At 34.6% G+C, this 12337-nt stretch overlaps 1 protein-coding gene across 2 annotated transcripts in view; it reads right to left on the reverse strand.

The window, feature by feature from the left end:
* Window positions 1–4750: 4750 nt before the first annotated feature.
* The window catches only part of Rpn10 (regulatory particle non-ATPase 10), a 56626-nt gene continuing 49039 nt past the window's right edge, over window positions 4751–12337 (reverse strand). For both annotated transcript variants that reach the window (XM_069833844.1, XM_069833843.1), the window contains exon 9: window positions 4751–5609. In XM_069833844.1, coding sequence (XP_069689945.1) covers window positions 5368–5609 — 242 coding nt within the window. In that variant the 3' untranslated portion in view covers window positions 4751–5367. The remainder of the gene's footprint in view (window positions 5610–12337) is intronic.

Below are 12337 nucleotides of genomic sequence, written 5' to 3' on the forward strand. Positions count from 1 at the left end.
TTATATTTTGTTGTACAATGTAACATTCCCATCCTTTATTATTGAAATTTCGTAGAAATAGTATATTAGGCCTGTATCTTGATATTTTTTTAGTTGATTAATCTTTTAATTGTTGAAAATAATAAAGTTGACATGGGGTTTTATAAAATATTACTTCTCTTCTTACCAAGACAGTCAGCAGTTTCATTACGAGATAATCCACAGTGTGCTGGTATTTATTGGGACACTATCCTTATGTTAAGCTTCATCAGATGGTGTATAATGTTCCAACAATGTTATTTTTTTTACTTTTAGGCGGCTGATTGGTTGTTATAGCAGTTACAGCTGCTTTATAATCTTGAGTGTAACAGCTTGTTGAAAATAAGATGGTTTACAACAGATTTTGAAGTGTCGAATAGATTGCTTCAACTTCTCTATAAAAATTTTTAGTTCCATAACCTAAAGATTTATAAAACGAGAAAAGTGGACATGTAGCACCGGCACCTGCTCCATTTTGGTTGGACAGTAGAGATAAATCAATGAAAACATGATGCCATTGTTTGTTAGGTAATCTACTGCGAATAGTTTTCAATGCTAGCAATTTTAGGACATCTTTTGAGTGGCAATAAGTAAGAATATTATTATTACCGGTATATTCTTTGCTGTTCATATATTGAATTTTATGCAATGGAAGATGTTCAACTTAAAGGAAATGAAAATCATTACGTTTAAATTTCATAATAATAAAATTATTCCAATAGAAGTCATTTTATCGTCAATTTCTATATTAGGTTTAATTTTATGTACAAGCAATTTTTTGAATAGTTATTAGGATAAAACAGTTATTTCATCTCAAACCTTCCATAATGCTTGGGAATTATAAATGAAAGGGGACAGCACCATTTTTAGTAACCATCATAAATCACGTCCCAAAATTAGTATTTTTTAGGAGTGCCTGTTTTGAACACCTTAAATTTCCATTCATTCAGACTACTTCTACAATAATTATCGCAATTCCGTTAACCTGTAAAAAACAATATAGTAGGCTAAATTTTAATATCATTTATTTAAAATAGTTGGTCAGTTTTGTATCATGACTCCAATAAATTTACTCAAATGTGAAAGCATGTCTTCTCTACACAATATTAATCATTATCAAATTAACGTCACTAATAACATCACTGAATGAATAAATGAAACTAGAAACTAGTTCGATTAATTAAAATGTCTCTCAGTGAAACATACAGCAGAGTCCGTATAGGTCAGTTTCTATCTGATGCTTTTCCAATTCACTGCGGGCTAAATCAGGGAGATGCACTATCACCTTTACTTTTTAACTTTGCTTTAGAATATGCCATTAGGAAAGTTCAGGATAACAGGCAGGGTTTGGAATTGAACGGGTTACATCAGCTTCTTGTCTATGCGGATGACGTGAATATGTTAGGAGAAAACACACAAACGATTAGGGAAAACATGGAAATTTTACTTGAAGCAAGTAAAGCGATCGGTTTGGAAGTAAATCCCGAAAAGACAAAGTATATGATTATGTCTCGTGACCAGAATATTGTACGAAATGGAAATATAAAAATTGGAGATTTATCCTTCGAAGAGGTAGAAAAATTCAAATATCTTGGAGCAACAGTAACAAATATAAATGGCACTCGGGAGGAAATTAAACGCAGAATAAATATGGGAAATGCGTGTTATTATTTGGTTGAGAAACTCTTATCATCCAGTCTGCTGTCCAAAAATCTGAAAGTTAGAATTTATAAAACAGTTATATTACCGGTTCTTCTGTATGGTTGTGAAACTTGGACTCTCACTCTGAGAGAGGAACAAAGGTTAAGGGTGTTTGAGAATAAGGTGCTTAGGAAAATATTTGGGGCTAAGCGGGATGAAGTTACAGGAGAATGGAGAAAGTTACACAACGCAGAACTGCATGCATTGTATTCTTCACCTGACATAATTAGGAACATTAAATCCAGACATTTGAGATGGGCAGGGCATGTAGCACATATGAGCGAATCCAGAAATGCATATAGAGTGTTAGTTGGGAGACCGGAGGGAAAAAGACCTTTAGGGAGGCCGAGACGTAGATGGGAGGATAATATTAAAATGGATTTGAGGGAGGTAGGATATGATGATAGAGACTGGATTAATCTTGCACAGGATAGGGACCGATGGCGGGCTTATGTGAGGGCGGCAATGAACCTTCGGGTTCCTTAAAAGCCATTTGTAAGTAAGTAAGAAAGAATGAATGAATGAATGAAATTAACGTCTGCAATTGACAACATTATAGCACATGTGAATAGATGGTATGTTACCTCAGTTGCTATATACTGCTGAACCCTGCTATCGAAATTGATATACTTCATAAAAATTCTGTGTCAATTTACATAATAAAAACTGTATTTAAGACAAAAACAATCCAATTAATACAGAATTATAGTTCATCCACAAAAAACACGAAACAGCACTTTTTATTTTTTTATTTAAATAGGTTATTTTACGACGCTGTATCATCATCTGAGGTTATTTAGTGTCTGAATGAGGTGAAGGTGATAATGTCAGTGAAGTGAGTCTGGGATCCAGCACCGAAAGTTACCCAGCATTTGCTCAAATTGGGTTGAGGGAAAACCCCGGAAAAAACCAAAACCTCAACCAGGTAACTTGTCCCGACTGGGATTCGAACCCGGGCCACCTGGTTTCGCGGTCAGATGCGCTAACCGTTACTCCACAGGTGTGGACGAAACAGCACTTACACATCTAATTCTGACAAAAAAAAAAGCACATAAAGACGTCAGTAATTTTTTTTATTTCTTCACACTGCCGTGATTTTCCACTAGAGGACACTTTTGCCAGGGTGATAATCTCATTGATAGGTGGCAGGTTTATGACAGAAGATGAAACAGGGTTTATTATCATAACTTATTACATTTAAGCATGGTAAAAGAAGAACATATGAATTACATGCACATCCAAATTTAAAGAGGCCGCTTAACGGGCTTATCTGCAGAAATACCCCGACAATATTTTTATATTGTTTTAAAGAGCAAGCTTTGCACTTGTTTTCAAAACACAAAATAAAAAATCGGATTTTTGACCCTTAATCACTACCTGGTTCCCTTAAACGAAGTTTTACAAGTAGTTTAAGGTTGTAGCAGAAAATACGAGACATAATGAATCAGGAAATTAGAGAAGAATTACAAATTTTATCAACTGAATTTGGATGGAAATGCCTCCAAACAACAATGCATACACACATACATAGGATTGTTCTGTAACAATGAAGAGTCATTTAAAGAGTCTGAACCTAATTACTATAACAGAGTGACGGTAATGATTTTGTGACGTGAAAATAATTTTGTAGTCATTCATGGAGATATTTAGTTTTCAGTACAACAGAAAACGTGCATGTATTTTTTTAAGAGACTATTCGGGTGAAAGAGTGCTTAGTAGATTATTTGCACTCTGCTTAAATTAGCACCACTAACAGAGACTTTACACCTAGGCAATTCTGCTTACGCGAAAATGGCTCATGTTCTTCTTGACAGCTAAAATCTCGCGACCTCCATGAATTAAGTCACTTGAAAAGAAGTATACCGACATCTATGAGCTGCTCAGAGTCGGCACAAATAATAAGTTAAGGGTCCAGTCATTGAGAGAAAAAAACACAGTGACATGCGACAAGAGCAATGATGATTACAAGAGCAATAATGATGAAGAAAATATCATACGAAAATCGTTTATTATACCAACATAATGCAAAACATAATTTGAACTTATGGGTATCTGCATAGAATTTCGGAAATATCTTTCTGTCTTCAAGAATGTTTTTTCCATGGTTCAAATTTAGTCGTTTTCAAACTTCTTAAATAATCATATAATTTATGGACGTTTGTCTCATCACATTATTATAAAATGCACCATGATGTAAATCATTGGGAAATTATATTTAAAAAAAAAATTATTTGAAGATCTTAACAACAAATTTAATAATGCAATTAAGAAAATTAATTAAACTAAATAATACTCAGACACGATATAAATGAGCGAATTAAGTTCTTAACAATGTTGTAGTTCTGTTCAGTACCGAAATTTACTTACATTATAGTATGTCGAACATAATCTTCAGACCCAACAGGCCATGTTTTCAAATTCAGAACAAGATGTCCGAAACAAAGAAACAAGATACAATATTTGAGCATTAAATCCATAATCAAACAAGCATCGTATTTTCACATTAGCTTTGATAATAATATTCATGCGAATTCAGTTTTGTAAGTTCAGAGAAATACCATGGTTACGATTAATAAGAAAGCAATAATTAAAAATTAAATTATTAACATACCCAATTATTGACGCCTGATGTGGCCAATAAACTTCACAATGTTGAGGTCATTAGATGTTGTAAGAAGTCCAATCTTGGAAAATATTTCCACACTACATTTTTATGCACTGCCAAAATTATTTCCAATTTCGCGAAAGTTACAACTAATAAAACTGCTGTGTTCAAAATGTTCTCATGCGAATCTACATGTGGAATTAAAAATCACATTAATAACAGAACATTCATGTTTAAATATTAATAGACAAATACTAACAATTGGATGATGATGATGATGATGATGATGATGGTGGTGGTAGTGGTGATGATGATGATGATGATATTAATAGACAGGGATTTGTATTGTGGAAGAGTAATGGATATTGTGAAGTGGAGAGCAAAAATTAGGACGGAGTCAATTGGTTCACTGAGAATAGTTGACAGTCTAATTCAGTAGCAATGTGCCTTTACTCCTAAGAAATTATAAATACAAATTTTCTGACATACAATGGCAACCCAATAAAAATGAACTGTTTATCAATGAGGGAACAATTGAACGAGCATTTCTGTGCAGGACCCAACCTCTTAAATAATACATTAAATTTAATGTAACACTTTCTGACTAACTAGAGAAATGCAAGCCTCATAGCAAAGCATACTTTAAAGGTTATTCCTTAGAAATTGTACCAAAGTTAATGAAAGACAATGAGTTACATAAATGAAGTCATAAAGACTAGTTTGTAAAGTAATATTTCAATGACGAAATGAGAATTTTATCTCTCTTTAAATGATGCGTAACGGGATTCCATACTGAAGTCTTATCTGAAACACTGAATAAAAGTATTAACCAACTCACTACTTTTCGGGGTTCTACTCATTAGGTACAAAGATCAACAACTAAGCAGGTTGGGAAACATTACAGATTGTTCTAAATTGTAACAAATGCTTCGGCACAATTTGAAAACAAGGAGTGATTACATACCACTGAGATTTGTAATCGAGAACAGATAATCTTGCAAATGAAAAAGAAAGTATAGTTCTTGTAATTTCGTATGCATGTATCACTTCTTGCTGCCTTTGTCTTTGTCCTCTTCTTTGCGATCCTTCTTGTCCTTGGATAAACTGCCCACTGCCTGACGTATAGCTTCACTCTGGGGGTCTACTCCAGGCAAGTTCTCCAGAACACTCTGCAGAAACTCGGGATCGTTCATCACTTCGGAATAATCTTCTTCTCCTTCCACTTCCATCGGAATCTCCTTTTCTTTCTTTGCAGCTGCTTCTTCTTTGCCGCCTGCTTGGTCTTCTATAAAACAGAAAAAACAGTTCTGTGCAGAACTCACAATCTACTTTCCTTCAAAATAACACACAGTAACAACAATCTATTATGATTGATAACCATAATCGTAACATTATTTTTCAAACACTACCAAGAAGTGGAATGCTCTGGTTACAAAAATTACATCTCTTGTCACAGATAAGGAAAAAAAACATGTTTTGACTAAAAAGGCTATTTACAGTAGAATTCCTCGTATCTGAAAACTATGGGACAAAACCCAGTGCCAGATAACCAATTTTTTCAGTCAATTGGAAAAAAATATTATAGATTATTCAAAACATAATGGTACACTTGTGAAAAGTTGCTGCCACCTTGCAAATGCTGTTTTCAAACCCAACTAGATCGCTAACTTGCTATCTTGGAAGCTTTAGGGACTAAGGCAAGGCTGTGAATACACATGTGGCATATGACAGGAAGAACTTGGCTGAGAGATCAAAACTGTGCATGCTTGGACTTGGTTAATAAAAACCTAAACTAATCAATTCTTATTAAAGGAGAAAAATTCGCTCCGACAGTTGACGTTGACTAAAAAAACACGTCAACACATAATATGTCGAACATGGAGTATGTCCACTAGAGGAGAGGGATTCGATCCGGTGCTGTGGATTGAATTCGGCATAGTTCAGTGGTTAGAGCACTTGGTACGTAGCACCAAGGACCCAACATCAGAACGAATTTTTCTCTTTAATTACAATTGTTACAATAACAAATAAATTCTGCAGGACCAAAAAATTAATCTTTACATAAACTAACCAAACCTAATCTGTCACAGAATCATATGCAAGATGTATAATCAGAGTACAAAGGAACTTCTTGATTTGATCTCGAATGTGCACGCGAAAATAAATCCAGCTAAGAATCACGCTGGCAGTGCATGAGCAATCCACACATGCGCAGTTGTGATCTCACAGCCAAGTTCTTCCTACTGTGAGACACTGGAGTGAATACCTTTCCTGCCATTTATCAAGCAGGCAAGAAAAGTACATAATAGCTGTTACTACACCCTAAAGCAGCACATAAGAAAGAAATTACCCCCAAACTAAATTCAGCTTGTTTTGCTATTAGATCTATGCAAAAGATAGTAAATATCAATACCTTAAAAACAATATACTTTGCATACTTCCACGCGGTAATGAGTTTTGGAATAATATTCTGGTGAAATTCCACAGATAGTAACAATATATTTCTATTACAAAAAAGAGTAATTAGAATAATAGTAGGTGCGAAATCTAGGGAGTCGTGTAGGACTATTTTCAAAAAACTACAAATAATGCCCATGGCTTGTCAGTATATCTTTTCATTAATAGTCTTCCTCGTATGTAATCGTGAAAACTTTGTAACTAATTCAACAGTTCATAGCATAAATACACGTCAAAAAAAATGACTTTCATACTCCATCGGCAAGTCTATCGTGCTATCAAAAAGGAGTGCGTTATATGGCAGTAAAAATTTTTAATAGCCTCCCTATCGATATAAAAAATGAAACTCAAAACATAAAATTATTTAGGGCCAAATTAAAGAAGTACCTAATTTCTCACGCCTTCTATTCTGTAGATGAATTCATGACATTCAATAACACTTCATGAAATTGATACTAAAACTATGTGTTGTACTAGTAGACTATATTGTAAATCTTGTCTGTATATATTTCATCTAGACTGTGACTATAAATTAAGATTTTATAATAGTATTAAGTTTTTTGACTTGTTCCATATTCTAGCTGTAAGCATGTATGAATACCATGGAATGTTAATAAATACAATACAATACAATAATATCAGCATTTTGTAATAATGTCACACTGAATATATATATATTGCACATCTACATAACATACAACAGAAATCTGTGGAGCAAACACAGATTCTTGTCTGCTTTAAAAATGGCGGTTTCCGACCTCATTTTCGGATGTGAAGTTAGGAATCTAGATGGCCATTTCTTTATTTTGTTTGTGTACACATCGATAATACTGCATCTAACAGTGATAGCTTCAAACGCCTTATTAAAAAATGTAGGTTGTTACTTATATTTGCAACTTATTTATTGACTCTTCCTTGAATTTCATTTTTCTTTTCTTATTCAAAAGCGCCGTTGTTTTGGAATTGCCGGTTATCTGGGTGCTGGATACAAGGAATTCCACTATATTTGGACTTCTCTACCTGAACTAAGTCTAAATGTAATAGCTTTCCAAAAAAACCACATGCTGGACTGAAATATATTTTCAAAAGATTCCAGTGGGCTTGCAGAAAAGAACCAGGTACTAGAAAAGTCAAATTTCTTTTTGAGTGCTCATAGCCTCTCTTTAGTAAACCCTTTTATTACGTAACAGGAGCATAAATACGGTGACATATTTACCAAGTCATGGGTGTCACTGATGATCTCACGTGTATGAATGGGAAAATAAACTTTTCTCTGAGACCTTAACTGGATGGAACCAGATAGAAATGTCTTGGTAACTGTTTCTTCGATCCTGAAGCCTTGAAGAGAATTAACTCAAACACCTATATAAGTATAGACAGTAAAAACTAGTTATTTCGAAATCGGTTAATTTAAAGTAGTATACTTTGGATTTATTATTCTCCTGTTTGATATACAGGGATTTATTATGTTTTATAATATAGGGTTAATCTGTATTTCGAATGCATATGAAGACCCATCCCAAAAACACTACTTTTAATTAGAAATCATTAAATACATCAGTGTTACGTTTATATTTGAACACCTGGAATCTCACTGTTTATCGTAATATTGTAAGTCAAGTAGCCAGATTTGGGCTTCAGGAATGGTTAGGAAAGAAAACACTTGAGTTGAGCATGTTTCTTTTTTCTTTTTTCTTTTTTTCGAGATCCAGTCTTCATAATCTATATTATTAACTGATTGAGAAGAGCTCAATCACAGCTTCATAGCTATCAATGAAGTTCATTGATTGTTTGTAGCTGCGTTTTTTGTTTAATAGTTAGAGCGAATGAACACTTTTGTCCTTGTACTGGTACTGAAGTGTTATTTATCCTTATATTGCGTGTTCAGTTCAAAGTGTGTCATGGATCACCGTATGCTGTCATGTGGCTAGCCAATGAGTCTAGAGAATTCAATCTTCCTACACTTCCACAAAGGCGTATTACCTATGTGCCAGAGAAGTTGCCTAGCAAGTACGGCGTTCATTCTGAAGAGTACGTACTGATACGTAAGGTAACACTGGTAGTGGCGGGAATGAGAACTGTTTGGAAACACGTACTGAGGTCAGTTTTTTCTTACTATTGGGATATGGCGAGAGGATTAAGACATTACTTACGTATTTGTTGACATTAACTTCGACGGTCAACATGGACACGGAACATTTGATTTGTGTTGTGGAATGTTGCGGTACATAACCGATGATAACAAATACCTTGTGTACGACTTGCCCACGCAAAAGAGTTCGAAAGAGGTTATGGTAGCACACAGACTTTACAGACCGCCATCTGTTGCTACGACATTCAAGTTATACCGTATGCATACTCAAGTTCAGATTGAACGCCTTGAATAATAAGCAACTTCTCTGACATAAAAGCTGAAACTCGCTTCAAATTGCTGACTCACAACAGTAACATCATGACACACTTTGAACACTCAGTAGTTATCCATGTGTGACATAAGTAAGCTGTATCGTGTGCAATCGTATCACTGTGTAATGGCTGAAAAACTTAAGTCTGTATCAATGGCAATTAGCAAAAAAACTTGAAATAACTAGAGAAGTGGACAAAAAGCCAAGCAGTTCAAGGAGAGAAAGAGGCGAGAAAAGAAAAAAAGTATTAGGGATATTAAACATAGTGATTTGGAGGATAAACCTATGAAATGGTCTCATCACATTCATGCAAACAATATTCCTACTGAATAATTTCAAGGGAAAAATTGTTCCGGGACCGGGTATCGATCCCGGGATCTCTGGTTGAACGTACCAGCACTCTACCACTGAGCTACCCGGGAACTCCACCCGACACCGTTTCAACTTTTCCCTTTATATCCACACAACTCGCGTGGGCTGACGAAACGCCAGAGACCCACAATGAGTGCACACAATCTCTGTGTGACTTGGAATGTGGTTTTCCGTTAACGCACACAGTGACGTATATACTATTATGCAAATCTAGTCTTTCAGGTGAAGCTCCCTGTAAAGCAGATTTGAATAATTTCAAGGGAAAAATTGTTCAGGGGCCGGGTATCGATCCCGGGACCTCTGGTCCAGCGCTGGTACATTCAACCAGAGGTCCCGGGATCGATACCCGGCCCCGGAACAATTTTTCCCTTGAAATTATTCAAATCTGCTTTACAGGGAGCTTCACCTGAAAGACTAAATTTGCATAATATTCCTACTGAAATTTTTAAGGGAAAGTTCAATGAACTCACTCTTTAACTTTGTATAGAAGAGTTTTAATGTTCTAATAACTGATTCTAACTGTTTAAGCAACGCCATAATATAACATGACAAACAACATGTTGAGAGGTGCTGTATTTAATGATGACACTGTGGTAAAATGGCATGAAATTGTTGCCTGAATAATCATTCAGTATGTATCTAAGAATAACTTTAAGATGGATAAATCAGTATTGTTTTTTTAATGTACTGTACACACTCAAAAAAAAAAAACACTCACTGTGAGAGTGAAAAATGTAATTCTGGGAAAATATACAAAGACAGGGTCACAGTGTTCTTTTGTTGCAATGCTGATATTACAGAAAAATTTGGTCCCCTCATTGTAGATAATGCTTATGTGTGTCTACTATTTACATAAAACCACTTACATTTGCAACCAAAATTACACAAATTTATACTCATACAAACATTGGTGTGATACCACATTTTGACTACTGCGACATCCTACTAATAGATTTAAATTCTAATTTAGCCCAAAGATTACAACACATTCATATGCCCACATATGTTTCATTTGCAACACCTTGAAATGCTCCAATGGGTAAGATTACAGGATCGAAGATATATCCATTCCTATTCATATTTTCCTATATCACATCATCAACACTTCTTTGCCTAACTACCTCTCAGCTCATTTTAATTTCTTGTCCTCATATCACAACCTAGGCACTTGTTCTAAAAATGACCCTTTATTATCTATGCCTAGCCATAAAACAGCTCACTATTTTTCAGATCAACAATTCGTTTCTGAAACTCCCTACCCAGCTCCCTCAGAAACTATCGGATGATATTGCAATTTAAAAGTAAATTATTCAAAGATGTGACCAGTGCTAAGTCACATAACTCCTAACTTCAGATTTAATTTTCCAGTACCTTACTTTATTTTATCACGATTGTTTTATGTACTATTATCACTGAAATTATAAATCTTAATTTTAATCCTACAAATTGTTAGTACGTATTTTACTCACTATTTCTGAAAATATGTTTTCTTTCTTCCTCATTCATGTTTAATTCTGCCTTGTGTGTATGTATATATATGTGGGTCATTCCATATCAAATCAACAAGGCACTCAAACCGACCGACTCAGATTTCTTTCAAAATTTGAGGGTTTGTTTGACCTGCCATGCTAACTAAAACTGCCGAGTTTCATATGTCCTGTGCTTTTCATTTTCTGTCAGTGGCGTTTCAAACATGAAGAAAACTCACATTTTTGTAAGCACGCCGCTTCAATTAAAATTATATATCTCAACAACGTCTCCAGATAAATTTACAAAAATTGGGTGATACATTCTTAATATATGATAGTTTTTATTACTTATATTGTTTTCTGCATGTATTCAATTACACTAAAAAACATGGTGAAACAATTTTCATATATTCATATTTAAAAATGCGGGGGTTCTATTTTAATGAAAAAAATATATAGTACGCCTCAATTAGTGATATAATGAACTGATAAGTTTCAACTTGGAACCTTCATAGGTTATAAAGATAAAAATTATTATGTCACAGCAAGCGTAAGCTAACCGTATAAGTCGCGATAATTATGTCCCACACATTCGTTGTATTTAATTATATTTGATCATATTCTTGAATGTCGCTATGTAATTTAACATGTAGTACATAATTCGAATTTTTTAAATTATTACCTGAAATAAATTATTGTCACATGGATTTTGTTAAACCTGAAGTTCTGTAAGAAATGCTTACCTTTCATTGCTGAGATGAAATAGCCTGATCATCTTTCCAGACAGGATGCTGCGTTGTTTCAACTGCATTTTAAAACTGCTTAGCAAGTATAATACCCATCCTAAACAGCAGGACTGTATGAAACTTGTGTTCCAGGCACTGCGGTGGATTTTGCAAATCGAAGAGCAAGCATTTTTTCCTCTTCAGTATAGCCTTTTTTAGTCACATAAACGGTATTAATGTTTGGGAGATGATGCCTTGTCCAGTCGTACAATTCCCTAGGTGTAGTTATTTGTTTATCGGATGGTCTCTGCAAACTAGCACAAGCCGCAAACCTTTTAAGTGTCCCACCTACAACGTCGCATGCTCTTTTGCCATGCGATATGCAAAAATAATGCAATTCTGTTGGAAATCCAAAATCTTCTTCATGTAATGTGAGGTTCAGGAAATTTTTTTCTATTTTTATACTGAGCAGAGAATCCATCGGAGAAATACATAATTTTTGTGGTGAATTACAGATGTTTGTTTTAATGACTCCATTAGATATTTTTGAAACAGATGTACAGCTGCAGTGTCATATTTCGGGCA

This window comes from Periplaneta americana, chromosome 8 (assembly GCF_040183065.1).
Source record: "Periplaneta americana isolate PAMFEO1 chromosome 8, P.americana_PAMFEO1_priV1, whole genome shotgun sequence".
Lineage (NCBI taxonomy): Eukaryota > Metazoa > Arthropoda > Insecta > Blattodea > Blattidae > Periplaneta > Periplaneta americana.